We start from the raw sequence: 17606 nt of genomic DNA on the forward strand, positions 1-17606 counted from the left end.
TGTCTTGGCACGCTTGTTTATGAAATGTGGAGGTTTGTTTCTGTATAATCAATCCTATTCCATTGATTTATATTCCTATCCTTATGCCACCTATCTCTTGTTTACTGTTGCCTTGCACAAAGTTTTGAAACCTCTGAGTTCTTCAACTTCGTTGTTCTTTTTTAAGACCGTTTTGACTATTAGGGTTCTTTGCATTTCCATATGTATTTTAAGATCTATAAGGAAAAGCCAGAAAAAATTGTAACAGAGATTGTGTTGAATCTATAGATCAATTTGGGGACTACTGCCACCTTAATATCAAATCTGCCAATGATGAACATACAATATTTATTTAGGCCTATGATTTCTTTGAACAATACTGTGTAATTTTCAGCATACAAGTTTCCCACTTCTTTTGTTAAAGCTGTTCCTAAACATTTTTGATGCTCTTACTGATAAGATTATTCTCAATTTCATTTTTAGACTGTTCATTATAGTGTACTATTGATCTCATGTCCCATGACCTGCTCAACTTGTCTATTTACCTTTAATTTGTGTGTGTGGATTCCTTAGGATTTGCTACATATAAGATCATGTCATTGGAAATTAGAGCCAGTTTTGCATCTTCCTTTCCAATCTAGATGACTTTTATGCATTTTCCTTTTTTCTGAGACACAGTCTCACTATGTCACCCTCGATAGGGTGCTGTAGCATCACAGCTCACAGCAACCTCAAACTCTTGAGCTTAAGCAATTCTCTTGCCTCAGCCTCCCACATAGCTAGGACTAGACACCCACCACTATGCCTGGCTATTTTTTTTTTTTAATTGTTGTCATTGTTGTTTAGCAGGCCCTGGCTGGGTTCCAACCCACCAGCCCCCTGGTGCATGTGGCTGGTACCTTAACTACTGAGCTCTAGGCACCGAGCCATGATTTTTATTTCTTATCCTTGCCTAGCTGCCCTCGCTAGAGCTTCCAGGACAACATGGAATAGAAGTGTCAAAAATGGATATCTTTATTGTGTTCCTGATCTTAGGAGGAAAGCTTTTAGTCTTTCACCATTAAGAATGTTGTTAGCTATGGGTTTTTCACTGATACCTTTCATCAGGTTGAGAAAGTTCCATTCTAGTTTATTAAGTGCTTTTACATGAAATGACATTGAATTTTGTCAAAGGTTTTTTCTGCATCTGCTTAGATAATCATGTTAATTTTTGTCCTTTAGTCTATTTATATATTACAGTACAGTAGCTCCCGTTAACCACAGTTTTGCTTTCTGATGTTTCAGTTACCCCATGATACAGTACACTATGGTATTCTGAGAGAGACTACATTCACATAATTTTTATTATAGTATATTCTTATAAATCATTCTATTTTATTATTGCTGTTATCTCTTACAGTGCCTAATTTATAAATTAAACTTTATCACAGGTATGTACGTATAGGAAAAAAATGTATAAATAGGGCTTGGTACTATGTAGGTCACTATGAAAGTTCTGAGACAGACAGTGATATGGTCCATTATTTCACTTCCAAGAAACACAGTCAGCAGCATCGTTTCTGATTCACCATTCACCCGTGCAAGTTTCAACCTGCTCAGCTTATCAGTGTTGTTGGGAGGGCTTCATTTGTTTCTGTCGGAGCAGATTTTTATGTTTCTTGATTTTAGTGTACCTCAAAACTTTCGTAATGATCTACGTATGCATGGTTTTAGGTATCTACTGGGAATCTTGAGATATCTGCCCCTTGGATAAGGGGGAACCATTGTTAATTGATTTTCATATGTTAAAAAATATAGACTTTATTTTAGAACTGTAGAATTTATACAAAAGAACATTAAAAGGAGTTATTGTAAATGTAAAGCAAAATAACTTGACAGAATACTTGTTACTTAAGATAGAAGAATATCCTTAGGTTTCTATGTGATAGTATTAATGGTTCAAGGACATCTCTGTTTCAGGTATCACTTATTATTTTTTAGTATTTCATCTGTATTTTCTGTCCCTGTCTACTATTAAGCTAATAAGAGCAAAAGTGAAGTAGACATAGAATTGAGAGAGGTTTTGGCTAACTACATTATTAACTCTTAAACCACTGTTAATAAATGCTAATATCGATCATTGATAGCTCATCTCAAATGTGAGTAATGAAAAAAGGCATTAAAAGGGCTAATCTAGGGCGGTGCCTATGGCTCCGTGGTTAGGGCGTTGGCCCCATATACTGAAGGTGGTGGGTTCAAACCTGGCCCAGGCCGAACCGCAACAAAAAAATAGCCGGCCGTTGTGGCAGGTGCCTGTGGTCCCAGCTACTCAGGGGTGCTGAAGCAAGAGACTCACCTAAGCATAGAAGTTGGAGGTTGCTGTGAGCAGTGTGACACCACAGCACTCTACTGAGGGCGATAAAGTAAGACTGTCTCTACAAAAAAAAAAAGGCTAATGTATTTTGAAAAACTCACAGTGGAAAAGGCAATGAAAACGTGTCCCTTTAGGGAAGGATAAATGAAGGAGAAGACAAGTAAAAAGGAGAGCAAAGACAGAAAAAAAGTAGGTAGTAGTAAAGTTGAAAATGGAGAAATGAGAATAGCTGCTAAATATAGTTATGAGCCTCATAATAATATTTGTCAACGATGGACAATAATTCCCACTGTGCTACAACTGCTTACAGTCTTCAGTACAGTAACATGTGGTCTGAGTTTCTAAACGAGGTGTACAGTGGGCTGTATCACTGGGGCTTGTCTAAGTACACTCTAGAAGGTATTCACATGATAATGACATCCCCCAATGACACATTTCACATTGACCAGTAAGACTGGAGATTGGACTGCTCAAAGAGGTGGTAGTTTCCCACGGTCTGGTTAGAAGATGTACCCTGAGATACAATAACCAGCTCAGTTTTTCTGCAAGGTTTAAGGCCCACTTGGTAATATTTCTCCTTTTTCCTTGCTTCACCTACTTTTTTCTTACTTTCCTGTTGCTTTGTGCTTAAACTGCTCAATAAAACAAAAGCCTAGGTCTTCGGGTTTATTTTCTAAGAAAACAGGGCCGAAATTATACAAGGTAAATAAAATGTACCTTCTCTGTATTCTCGTAACACCCAAAATTTGCCTCTATAGTTGGAATCACAGATAATAGTTGTATATCCTTAGGCAAAATTATTTCACCTCTCTGAACCTTATTTTCCTCATCAGTAAAATGAGGAGTATAACAGAAGCTACCGAATAATGGAATCGACTAAGATAATGTAATGTACGTGATGCTAAGTACATGAAAAATACTTAATAAGTCATTCATTATTATGATTATTTATCCTTGTATTTCTAGTGCTTAATACATTGTCTACAATATAGTAGGTATGCCTACTGCCTACTATGTTTACACAATAACATGTGTATTTTCCCTGTATTTTAAAAATGGTTACTAGGTGGCAAAGACTGATCAATGGCCTCAATACCAAAGATTGAGAAACTGCAAAAACAACTTGAATATAAACATTTCTGGAAAATGTTCCTTTACTGCAAATTAAAATTAAGTTCATTTTAAATGCATGTTTTTAGTCAAAAGTACATATGTAGCCAGCATTAGGCATAGAAACATGCCTCAAAGGAGAGGCACAAAGCAAGTTTCTGTAAATCCAATTCTATTTCATATCCCCTAAGGACAAAAATCCTTAGATTTACAGGATTTACAGGATTTCTCTTCCTTTAACAGAGAAAGCTATGTTTTTGTAAAAGAAGACGTCTTTTTATCCATTGATTAAATTAACTTTTCATTTTGGTCTATCTTAGATTGTGTTTTCATAAGGAAGGAAACATAATTCAAGTAACAGGACTGATCATTATAGCAATAATGTTTATTTTCTCCAGCAAGGCAAACTCAATAGAAACAAAAGATTCCTTCATAATTAGTGTTAAAAGGAAGATCCCAAGAAATAAAATTATTAGTTATAAAATTAGAAATAAAATATAAGCACTTACATAAATCAGGCAGCCTTTTGTGAATATGTGCACATATGGGTATTATGCACATATGATAAAGCCCATACATAAAAAAAATGAAAGAAAATTCATCATCATTCATTTCTGATACTTTCAAGTCTTTGCTAAAAAGTTGGAAAAATCACCAGGTTTCACTTTCTGAAAGGCTTTCATAAAAAATATTTCTTGGTTAATCTGGAATTAATAGCTTAAGAAAAATACTGATACTTCTGGCAGTCAGTGTTAGCATCTCTAGTTTTCCTGATAGTCAAGCCACACTCCTACCTCTCTGACTTTACTGACCATACACAGGTATTGCTCTGCTTCTTGTAAATGCAAAAGGTAAACACTGTGTTGCATAACTACTCTTAGACAGAATTCCAGATGTGTATATCTCTTATAGGAAGATAGACACTTTCCAGGCAAAAGTTAGTAACCTTGAGGATTCTTCTTCACACTAGGAGTGTGTGACTTTGGCTCCACTGCACTATACTGACTCTCGATTAGCCATTTGTCACACAGGTATGAAAAGGTTTGTGCAGCTTACTAATTGGAAAGCCTGCCTTTCTAGTAAATACTTCACTATGCAGGTAAAGCACTAAAGTCTAGCATCTTTTCTCCTCTTTCTTTACCAGGCTTTTATTGTCTTAAAGCCACATTGCAAGCATAGTTTATTCTCCTTATTCTTGAATACAATGACATTGTGTTTCTCCTAGGAATTGAAAAAAAAATTAAAGTTTACTTTCTTTTCTTTTTTTTTTTTTAAGAGATAGAGTCTCACTCTGCCACCCTCGGTAGAGTGTCATAGGGTCACAGTTCACGGCAACCTCCAATTCTCGGGCTTAGGCAATTCTCTGGCCTCAGCCTCCCGAGTAGCTGGGACTACAGGCACCCACCACAACGCCCGGCTATTTTTTGTTGCAGTTTGACCGGGGCTGGGTTCGAACCTACCACCCTGGGCATATGGGTCTGGCGCCCTACTTACTGAGCCACAGGCGCCGCCCTAAAGTTTACTTTCTTAAATCCAACAACTGTACTAGATATTGCCAACTACCTTTTAAAGTTTTGAATCAAAATGTTTTTCTGAATGGTGATCATACCACAAAAGAAAATGCGAGAAAAAGAAAAATGTGTATTCAATCTCCTCTACCTTAATGTTTTGTGAATGTTCGTTTGGGCAGAGTATATTTGTAGCACTCATTCAACACACAGCATCCAAAAGGCAGACACATTTATGATACCAAGAGTTGTCCTGCTTCCAGATCAGCATCACTAATCATCACAGAAAAACAAATCAAAATCAGAATGAGGCATGACCTCACACCCATTAAAGATGACTATTATCAAAAAATCAAAAAATAACAATTATTGGAAAGATGTAAAGAAACTGGAATCCATGTGCATTGGTGATAGGAGTATAAAATGGTGCTGTTGTTGTGGAAAACAGTTTGTTAGTTCCTCAAAAACTTAAAGAACTAGGGCAGCACCTGTGGCTCAGTGGGTAGGGCACTGGCCCCATATACCAAGGGTGATGGGTTTGAACCCAGCCCCAGCCAAAACCGCAAAAAAAAAAAAAAAAAAAAAATAGCCAGGTATTGTGGCAGATGCCTGTGGTCCCAGCTACTGAGGAGGCTGAGGCAAGAGAATTGCCTAAGCCCAAGAGCTAGAGGTTGCTGTGAGCTGTGACACCACAGCTCTCTACCAAGGGTGACAAAGTGAGACTCTGTCTCAAAAAAAAAAAAGTTAAAGAATTACCATATGATATATGCAAAAGAACTGAAAACAAAGATTCAGATAACTTATAGACCAATAATCACTGCACCATTTATTCCCAATCGCCAAAAAAGTGGAAATAAGCTAAATGTCAATCAACAGACAAATGGGTAAAGAAAATGCACTACATACATACGATAGAGTATTATTTAGCCTTATAAAAAGGAATGAAATTCTGATAGGTGCTGCAAGGTAAATGAACCCTGAAGACACTACATTAAATGGCATAAGCCAACAACAAAATAACAAATACTGTATGACTCCATTTATAGGAGGTATTAGAAAAGGCAAATTCATGGAGACAAAATAGAACAGAGATTACTCAGGCTGAGGAGAAAGAAGATGGAGGGTTAGTGTTTAATGAGTACAAAACTAGTTGGAACGATCAGAAGTTCTGAAAATGGGCTCGGCGCCTATAGTACAGTGGTTACTGCACCAGCCACACACACCGAGGCTGGCAAGTTTGAACCTGGCCCAGGCCGGCTAAACAATAATGGCATCTGCAACAAAAAATAGCCAGGCGTGTGGCAAGCACCTGTAGTCCCAGCTACTTGGGAGCCTGAGGCAAGAGAATCACTTAAGCCCAAGAGTTTGAGGTTGCTGTGAGCTGATGCCACAGCACTCTACCAAGGGCGATATAGTGAGACTCTGTTTTAAAAAAAAAGTTCTGAAAATGCATAATGGTGATGAATGTTGTGAAGGTACTTGATGCTACTAAACTGTATACTCTCAAAAATGCTTAACATGATAAATTAAAAAGAAATATATTAACTTTTTAAACAAAAATAATAACAATATTATGTGGACTTATACATAAAAGTAAAATGTGTAACAATAACAACACAAAGATCAAAGACTGGGAGGAAAGAATGAGAAGTACACTATTATTATGTTCTTATGCTTTAAGTAAATGGTACAGTATCATTTGAAGACAGACTGTGATAAATTAAAGATTACAAAAAATAAAATAATCACTAAAGTAAGAAAACAAAGAGTTATGGCTAGTAAGCCAACAAATGAGATAAAGTATAAGCACAAAATATAGCTTGATCCAGGATTTATCCTTTAGAGAAACTTGTTGATAAAATACAAGGTACAGGGCGGTGCCCATGGCTCAAGGAGCAGGGTGCCGACCCCATAAGCCGGAGGTGGTGGGTTCAAACCCAGCCCCGGCCAAAAAAAAACAGCAAAAAAAAAAAAAAAAAAAAGCAATGTATATTTTTTATCATCCAATGAAAAGTTAGTTTATTAAAACCAACTGAAAAACATAATTAAGTCAATGAAAATAAATAGCAAAGGCACTTACTGCCCAGATTGGGGATGTAAAACCCAGAATTGCAGCCTTAGCTCCATCAGCAACATAAGGAATAATATTTTCTCCCAGACGGGTATCTCTGAACAAGGCTCTAAGGATATTTAAAGCATGAACCTAGAAGAAAAATTCAAAATTAGTTGTGGGTTGAAAATCATGAAAATTTTAAATCTGTACATTTCCAATAGCACAGCCTCAAAGCAAAAAATTACTGAATTACAAGAAGAAATGGCCAATCCAATGTAAGATTTAATAAAATATATATATATTTGAATAATTAATAAACCAAGTTGTTAAAAGTTAGTAAGATCTGAGCAATGAAATAAAAAAGCTTGATCCAATGGACATAGGCAGAATCATGCACCACCTTACAAACAGAGACAACACATTCTTTTTTGTTCTTTTTTTTTTTGAAATAAGTGTTGCCAGGCTAGCGTGCAATGGTATTATAATAGCTCACTGCAAGCGCAGACTCCTGGGCTCAAGCGATCCTCCTATCTCAGCCTCTTTAGGAGCTGAGATTACAGGTACCCACCCATAGCGCCATCCTAATTTATTTTTTCTATTTGGTAGAGAAAGAGTCTCATTCTTCCTCAGGCTGGTCTCGAACTCCTGCGTTTAAGCAATACTCCCATCTCAGCCTCCCAGAGTGCTAAAATTACATGCATGATCCACGACATCCAGGCAACACATTCTTTTCAAGCACACATGAAACATTTATTTTTTAAAATGACCTCAAACCTAGCCAACAAAGTCTCAACAAATACTAAATAATTAATAACTTATATTAATAACTATGCTCTGATCACAGAGGAATTAAGTTAGAAACAGTTTATTTAAAAAATATTTTTTTAGGCTGGGCACCCACAGCTCAATGGTTAGAGCGCCAGCCCCATGCACCAGGGGTGGCGGGTTCCAACCCAGCCTAGGCCTGCTGAACAACAATAACAAAAAAAAAAAACACTTTTTAGATCCGGTGTGGTGGCTTATTCCTATACTTCTAGCACTCTGGGAGGCCAAGGTGGGAGGACTGCTTGAGCACAAGAGTTCTAGGCCAGCCTGAACAAAAGCAATACTTCAGCTCTACTAAAACTGGAAGACTTGGCAGGGTGTTGTAGGGCAGGCCTGTAGTCCCAGCTATTCAGGAAGTTGAGGCAGGAGGATTGCTTTGAGCCCAGGAATTTGAGGTTGCAGTGAGCTACGATGATACCACTGCATTCTACCAGGGTGACAGTGTGAGACTTGGTCTCAAAAAAGATAAATAGGCCAGGTGCAGTGGCTCACACCTGTAATCTTAGCATTTTGGGAAGCTGAGGTGGGTAGATTGCTTGACCTCACGAGTTCATCAAAACCAGTCTAAACAAGAGTGAGACCACATTTGTACTAAAAATAGAAAAGCTAGTTGGGTGTACTGGTGGATGCCTGTAATCTCAAATACTCAGGGGGCTGAGGCAAGAGGATTACTTAAGCCCAAAAGTTTGAGGTTGCTGTGAGCTATGACACTATGACACTTTACCCAGGGTGATGGTGAGAATCTGCCTCAAAAAAAAAAAAAAATCAATAAATAAATCTTTTTTTAAATTGATACATTTTAAAACACTAGTCAAAAAACTGTTTTAATATCTAGAGCTGAACAATAATAAAGATGCTACGTATCAATACTTGGATGATGCAGCTTAAGTAGAACCTAAAAAAAAGAAATGGACACTTTAAATGTATCTATTTTTAAAAATGACTGAAAATGAATGTGCTAAGTATCAAATAAAGATAATAAAAAAGAAAAATAAACTCAACACGCAGTAAGAAAATAAAAAGAACAAAAATTTTTAAATAGCAAAAATGCAATTAAGAGCATTAACAAAACGAAGTGTTGGCTAGATGCAATGGCTCACACATGTAATCCCAGCATTTTGGAAGACTGAATTGGGAGGCTTGAGGGCAAGAGTTCAAAAATCAGCCTGGGTGACGTAGTTAAGACCCATTTCCACAAAATATTTAAACAACTCCCCAGCTGTAGCGGCGTACACCTATACTTCAGCTACTTATGAGGAAAGACTGCTGGAGCTATGATCCCCTCACTGCACTCCAGCCTAGATAACAGAGCAAGACATTATCTCAAAAAATAACAATAATAGTTCTTTTTGATTTTTTTAAGAAAGCTGATTTTCTGAAACAGGAACAAACCTCTAACAAGACCAACCAAGAAGAAAAGAGAAAAGGCACAAATAAGTAATATTATGAATTCCAAAATGAACACGACTAAGCTACAGCAGAGAATAAAAAAAAATTACAAATAATCTTATCCCAATCAATTTGAAAAATTAAGACAAATAACTTCCTAGAAAATAAAATTTTATCAAAACAAGTTTAAGTAGATATCAAAAACCTAGACAGATTATTAGCATTAAATAAAGAAAATGAAGAGTTAAAAATCCTCCCAGGCATTAAAAAAAATTCAAACCTAAGAACCACAATGACAAAAAACTGACTCACATGATTTTACAGATGGATTCTATAAACATTCAAAGAATAGATAATCTCAATCTTAAATAAACTGTTAAGAGAAGATTCCCACATTTATTTTATGAGTTTAGTATAGTCTGGCAATCAAAACAAGGTAAGCACACTGCTTTGGAAAAATGGTAGTATCTACTACAGCTCAATATACACATACCCATTAACCACTCCCAAGCACATACTAAACAGAAATGTACATATATGTTCACTATTAAGGATATACAAGAATGCTTCTAAAAGGGCTATTCTTAATAACCCCAAATTTAAAACTACCCAAATGTTCAACAGTAGAATGGATAAATAAATTGTATACAACTATACAGCAATCAGAATGAATACAAAGTGGGTGAATATCATAACAGTGCTGGCCAAAAGAAACTACATCAAGAATATGGTTTTACTTATGTAAAATTTTAAAAATAGGTAAAACTGAAACTTAGGTGTTAGAAGTTATAGTAGTAATTACTCTGGGAGAGAAAGTGCTGATTAGAAGAGAGCACGGGGAGCCTTTCAGGGGCTCAAGATGTTTTATTTCTTCTAGATACACAAGTGTTTCCACTCGATGGAACTATATTGAGGTACACTTATAATCTGAACCCTTCTCTACGTATACTATCATTTCATTAAGATATACATTTTTTAAAAGAACAGAGACAGGAAGAAAAAGGAAAACCACAAGCTAATCTCACTTATGAACCCAGTGAAAATATGCAAAAAATTTTTTTCAAAAAACCATTTTTAAGTGAATCCCGCAATGTATTAAAAAACCTATCAAGTCAAAGCTGGTTTCACTCTCAGTATGCAAAGATAGTACAAAAATCAAAATAAGTAATGACATTTGCAAATTCTACAAGAAAACATATATTTATCTCAAAAAATGCAGGAAAACATTCAATAAAATTCAATTTCTTTAATAAGATAAACAGCAGATCAAAAATTATAGCAAATATCAGAAAAACATAAAGATACTGTTTGCACAAAACTGTACTATGGATTTCAACAGCAGAAGATAAAATTCTTTTTAAAGATTAAGTGGTGGTTCAGTGGCTAGGGCGCCAACCCCATATACTGAGGGTGGAGAGTTCGAACCTGATCCCAGCCAAACTGTGGGGGGAAAAAAAAAATTAAGAAAGGTGGGTGGCACCTATGGCTACATGGGTAGGGCACCAGCCCCATATACTGAGAGTGGCAGGTTCTAAACTACCCCGGCCAAGCTGCAAAACAAAAAAATAGCCAGGCATTGTGGTGGGCGCTTGTAGTCCCAGCTACTTGGGAGGCTGAGGCAAGAGAATCACCTAAGCCCAGGAGTTGGAGGCTGCTGTGAGCTGTGATGCCATAGGACTCTACTAAGGGCAATAAAGTGAGGTTTTTTTCTTCTGTCTCTAAAAAAACAACCTAGCTCTCTGGGAACCTGAGACAGGATTGCCTGAGCAAGAGTGAGACCGCATCTCTAAAAATAGCTAGGCGTTTTGGCAGGCACCTGTAGTCTCACCTACTCAGGAGTCTGAGACAAGAGGATCACTTGTGCCCAAGAGTTTGAAGTTGCAGTGAGCTATGACACCATGGGCATTCTACTCAGGTGACAAAGTGAGACTCTGTCTCAAAAAAAAAAAAAAAAGAAAGAAAGAAAAAGAATTAGAAAGGTAAAACAAACTTAGCGCTACATATGGGGGACATCTACAAAGAAAATCCAAAAATATTACAAATAAGTCACAAGGTATATTACAGCCATTTAAGTTGCTGAATGTAAGTACAATAACAAAAAATTAACTGTATTCATGTAACAGTAACATACTTCGCAAAAGATTAAGATGCCTAGAAATAAATTTCAAAAAAGATCTATGAGAGTTTTATAGAAAATGATTCTAAAAACAATGAATGACATTAAGGAAGCTTCAATAAATGAAGAAATAAGCTATGTTTGTGGAAGAGTCAATATTCAAAGAGGTCATTTTTCCCAAATAAATATATTTAAATTCCAACCAAAATCCCAAAAAAAGCTTTTTATTGAACTTAACAAGGCTGATTCTAAAATTTTTATAGGCAAGCAAGGAAATACGTATAGCCAAGGATAGAAGCATCCTGATATGAAGTGTTACTGAGGAAGCCCAAACAATACCATCAAGCAATATGTGACAAGTATTTATCCCCTTGCAGTGGAAGAGTTGTAAGGAGTGCTTAACCCAATTTCATACACACGGGTAGTTACTAAAAGGGAATGAATATTAGCTAACTTAAAGTGTAAATATACCAAAAGTTAGATACTACATTTAAAGGAAAAATTCAACTACTAAATTACAATATGTACATTAATTCAAAGAAGCCCACGGGAAATTCTAAATTGATGGCATATTCATTTTTAAATTTTTAAATACATTAGTAATATCACATAATAAAAGTGGGATTTTTCCACCAGAGTTTTAAAATAGTTCATTTTTGATTAATATATATCAAATAAAGCAATGGTTTATTCTATGAGAAAAAAGAAAAACCTATTAAAACAAGCTACAGATATTTGTGCAATCTTCATACATATATATATAATTTTTGTTTTAATACAGCAAAGATTTTTAAAAACTACCTTCCTTGTCGAGGTATGGTGGCTCACTCCTGTCATCCTAGCACTCTGGGAGGCTGAGGCAAGTGGATAGCCTGAGCTCAGGAGTTTGAGACCCACCTGAGCAAAAGAGAGACCCTGTCTCTACTAAAAATAGAAAAAACTAGCTGAGCACTGTGGTAGGTGCCTATAGTCCCAGCTACTCAGAGGACTGAGGCAACAGAATCATTTAAGCCCAAGAGTTTGAGGTGTGACAACGTGGCAATCTATCCAGGGCAACAGAGTGAGACTTTATCTCAAAAAAAAAATAAATACTATCTTCCTAACAAAGTTTGTGTATTTCCATTATTACCTGAGGGACTGTGCTCTGTGAGTCACCTGTGGGTCCAGCCAAAGAAATCAACTCTTTCATAGTTATTTTCAACAAATCCATTTTGCCTTTCTTTGGTTCAGATGCCAACAGTGCCTATGGAAAAACAAGACAAAAATTAACAGAGCTCTTATTTTACATATGCTCATTTGCTGAATCAATCTTAAAATTCGAAATCCCCTTCATAAAAACAGGCTATCAGGGCAAGGTAAGAAAGCCATGTGACCTTGGGCAGTAGTTTAGCCTTGCCATCCCTGAGATTCCTCATCTGTAAAGTTAGATGAAGGGGAAATCACGTTGCCATTAAGGGCACTTCCAGTTTGCTGGTTAATTGTATAATTCTAAGAGGCTGAGAGATGCAACAAAGTCAGTTTTAGTAACACACTGATCCAACGAGAAAATTCTCTTTTATTTAAAAACAAACAAAAACCTTCTAGATTAAATTTCTTGTAAGAATTTTGAGACTCCTTGGAGATTGGGCAATTAATTAATTCTTCACAGTGGGAGACTAACCAAATCATAGCATTTGGAACCCCACAAGACAAAAAGAAATACTACAAACTTCAAAGGGACCCTATATTTGAATTTTCCAGGAGATGCTTATTTACTTTGTTTCTAACACTTTATCAATACCCAATAAACATAAAAATAGGATATCAAACCACTTCTGGCAATAAAAAGTAACGAATACATACTAAACAAGAACAAACCCTGAACACATCCAAGTGAAAGAAGCCAGACAAAAGATCATATATTATATGATCCCATTTAAACGAAATGTCCAGAATGGGAAAATCTATAGAGATACAGTCAGGTTAGCGGTTGTCCAAGGCATGAAAATAAATATTTTTTGATCAATAATAATATCTGCGTGTGCTAATATGGAGCAATCTTTTAAGGTACAATATTGAGTGAAGTCAAGTGACAAATAGTATATATAATACACCTACTTTCATCCATGTTCAAAAGGAAAATATACTCTTACACACACATTCTCATATGCATAGAGGTTCAGGAGTCAGGTGGCCTGGGCTCAAGTCTTAGTTCAGTTTTTACTATCTCTGTGGCCTTTGGCAAATCATTTAATTTTTCGAAGCCCCAGTTTCTTCACCTAGAATACAGGGAAGATAACAGTACCTATTTCATAGGGTTTGGGGAAAGATTTAATGAGGTAATATATGTGAAATAAGAACTAATAACTGTTAGCTACTACTATGATTATAATTATTTTATGGATAGACATTTAATGAAAAGTTTAAAAATAAATTGTTAACAATAGCTGCCTACAGAGAGTATTCAGAGTCTTGAGATGAAAGGAAGACCTTTTTTTGCAATTTCATTAAAACAAAGGGCAACATGTGCACTTCCTGGAAATGAGCAACAAATGTGCCAAAGTGAGGTCTGCCGACAACACACACGCAGAAATCTATACCACCCTCTGTTTATATTACAAGATTGACTGCTTAGCAAGTCTGTTCCAAGAAAAGATCTAGCACAGGTACACAATGTCCCCACATCAAAACAAAGCCACAAATGCTCTGGTACTGAAAATACAGACATGTCCCTTATGCAATATGCTTACTCACATGTCAAAGGGTCAGAACACACTATTATTGAAAGATAAATAAACAAACAGCCAAGGTCCTATAGATAAGCACCTGTATGTAGAAAGGAATTCCAGCACTGCGCCTCGTAGCACAGAGTTTAGATGAAGGATCACTGCATTTAATTTCCTCTAAAACATTCCATAACCACTGTTCTGGCAGTTTTTGCAGACTCACATTAGGGCACCTAGAAGGCAATATATAAGCAAACATTTGAAATTATCAACTATTAAAAGGTGAAAACAAGTGGGAGAGGGTTAAGGGTACAATGAACACTGTTCCAGTGATGGGTACACTAAAAGCCCTGACTTACCCAAGATATCCATGTGACAAAAGTATATGTGCCCCTTATTGTTTTGAAATACAAAAATATATACATATGAAATGAAATTTGTAAAAAGGTAAAAGTATAAACTATTGACATACATTAACACTTTTAGAACATAATAAATATCATTCCATTGGGAAAGGGGTAAAACTAGAGAATATTTCAGTTATACTTTTTACCTACGTTCCTCTTTATTATGGCTATTAGGATCTAAAGCTATTATACATTCTATTTCTTACACCTACTTTGAGGTCTGACAATTAAGTTCGCAAACTTGCTACTGTGCTCTTACACCCAAAATGTTCTAAAGGGCTGGTCACTGTGGCTCACACTTGTGATCATAGCACTTGCGAAGACAAGGTGGGAGGACCCTTTAAGGCCAGGAGTTCAAGACCAGCCTGAGCAACATAGCAAGACCACATAGAAAAATCAGCTGAGCATGACGGTGTGTAGTTTGTAGCTTGTAGTACCAGCTACTCAGGAGGCTGAGGCAGAAGGACCCCTTGACTCAGGAGTTTGAGGTTGCACTGATGACACCACTGCGCTTTAGGCTGGGCAATAAACAAGATCTTGTGTCTCAAAAAAAAAAAATAATAACGTTTCAAAGAAGGATGATCCATGATCCAGCTCTCACAGATGTTTTATAAGACTCAAGATTTTCATCAAAAAGAATATATATCTTTGTAGTTTACTATAATTTATGTTCTATATTTTTGGAGGATCATACATATTCAAAGTAGACATTTTTAAACTAAATTTTAGTAATCATTCTTCTCTCTCAAAATGCAGTCTACCACAAATTAAAATTTTCAACTAGATCCTGTGAAAAATTAAGAAGGCAGGTTATCTGGGAAGAAGCATAAATATTCTGAGGTTATTTGAACATTACACCAGTGAGTTTCCGTTCTATTACATTATGTTTTATCATGGAGTACTTAAGAACATTTAATTTTTTTTTTTTAACTTTTAAAATTATGCCCTACTTGGCTCAGGGCCTGTAGCTCAGCAGCTGGGGGGCGGGGGGGGTTTCGAACAACAATGACAACTGCACAACAAAAAAAATAGCCAGGCATAGTCCCAGGTACTTGGGAGACTGAGGCAAGAGAATCGCTTAACGGCAAGAGTTTGAGGTTGCTGTGAGCTGTGAAGCCACAGCACTATACCAAGTGTGACATAGAAAGACTCTGTCTCAAGGAAAACAAAAAATTATGCCCTACTAGATTATATAACATTATCCCAAGAAACAGCAAATTCAGTGAGAGGCAGACACAATGATCTTAAGAGGAAAGTACCTAGATTTAACTAAAATTAACATATGAAAATTAAAAAATAAAGACCATAGGAAATATGCTCTTTTTAAAATTGAGGAAGACATTCTGCACACAACAACACTGATTTCCAATTTGTAGTGAGAATAAAACTGTTTGGAGACACATTTGGGATTTTCTTTTTCTTCATTCTAGTTTGGCATAAAACTGACAATTTTAGTTTCTAAATAAGCATTCCAAGTAACAATTCAAATTCAACTGTAATAGTCTTTCATATATATATATGTATATACACATACATATATATGAATATATATACATATGTATATGTATGTGTGTTATACATTATACACATATGTATGTATACACACACACACAATATTAGGTTATTAAGAAATGTCCGCTTCCTTCAGTACTATATTTGACATTGATTATCTCTGACATTTCCCTTTAACACTATTTTTTTCAACTTGTGAAAATATATCCTCATTCTTTCAAATACATGTTTTGGCTTATGATTATCTCTCAAAAATTTTTTTGAGAACAATTTTGTGAAACCATGGATAAGTCAAAAAATTGTGTTAATTCTGAATAAGAGTCACAGAACCAATGCAGTACAGACAGCTCAAAATTTCAGCAAAGTCTTTGGGAAGAATGTGGCTAATGAATGCACAAGTACAGCAGGGGGCTGAGAAGTTCTGTTCCAGGGACTTTAACCTGAGACCAGCGTGGATAATGACAAGCTGAAAGACGTAGTGTAGAAGGTGAATCCAAACCTGCTGAAGTAGCAGCAAGGTTTGATGTTACTAATCCAACAAAACTGGACCATGAAACAAATCTGCAAGGTAAAGAAGCTGGGTTCTGCATGAACTAAATAAACACTAGAAGAGAAATCATCTCCAAGCTCACCTCTCTTTGCTGTCCCCACAGAAAGGTGAACTACTTCTATACCATATTGTTATGTGTGATGAAAAATGGATACTTTTTGACAACTGCCAAGCATTCAGCAAAATAGTTAGATAAAGGTGAAGTGCTGAACACAGTCCAAAATGAATATTCATCAAAAAAACTAATAGTGCCTGTTTGGTGATCCAGCACTGGTATTATCCACTACAGCTTCATGAAACCTGTTGATCACAGCAGATATGTACTGCAACCAAATGGATAACGCGATGAGGATTTTTGTGATCAAGCAGCCAAGACCGGTCAATAGAGATCTCTCTGGCCATTGCCAAGGACCCAGGAAATTCAGGATGGAAAAGCTCCTTCCACCCAATCCAAACCTCTTGTTCTGCTCTGAAATTCCCCAGATGCAACCCGCTTTTCTGCAGAATTCTTTAACTCCCTGGTTTCCAATTTGGACTTTGCCACTGGATCCCATTCCTAATTCCCTTGCTTTTTAGTTCTGTAGCTCTTCCAACTCCTATCCTCAGAGCCATATAAGAGAATTTAGTCCAATAATGGAACTCCTAACCTTTTTACTAAAATAAAATATACCATTACGTATCTTAAACAAAACCTCATTACATATTTTGTTTAAATCATCATATTGGAAATGTATCTGCTCGCCACAAAAGAAAGAAAAACAAATATTTACTGAATGCCTTTATATGTCCGGTATGACATCAAGTTTGACATCAGGCTTTACACATCTTATCTTACTTCATCCTTGCAGTTCCTGTAAGAAAGTATTATTTTTCCCAACTGATAGATAAGAGAGAGTATATCGTTGTGATTAGGAACACAGACTATGAAGTTGTTTTATCCGGCTTAGCATCCGTTCTCTAACACCTAATAGCTACATGATCCAAGGCAAGTTACTAAACTTTTCCATTTCTCACTTTTCTTTTCCATAAAATGAAGGTTTGGGGGAACTATAAATAAGTTAATTCTTATAATGCATTCAATAAGTTCTTGATAGGTTTT

General features: G+C 36.2%; 1 protein-coding gene across 3 annotated transcripts in view; it reads right to left on the reverse strand.

The window, feature by feature from the left end:
• Positions 1-17606, reverse strand: part of THADA (THADA, armadillo repeat containing) — a 331550-nt gene that overhangs the window by 242180 nt on the left and 71764 nt on the right. For all 3 annotated transcript variants that reach the window (XM_023512128.1, XM_023512127.1, XM_023512129.1), the window contains 3 exons: positions 14139-14271; positions 12463-12576; positions 7031-7153 (listed from right to left, as the gene is read on the reverse strand). In XM_023512128.1, the coding sequence (XP_023367896.1) occupies positions 7031-7153; positions 12463-12576; positions 14139-14271 (370 nt within the window). The remainder of the gene's footprint in view (positions 1-7030; positions 7154-12462; positions 12577-14138; positions 14272-17606) is intronic.

The sequence above is a fragment of the Otolemur garnettii genome, unplaced genomic scaffold, assembly GCF_000181295.1.
Source record: "Otolemur garnettii isolate 467f Iridium unplaced genomic scaffold, OtoGar3 scaffold00024, whole genome shotgun sequence".
NCBI lineage: Eukaryota > Metazoa > Chordata > Mammalia > Primates > Galagidae > Otolemur > Otolemur garnettii.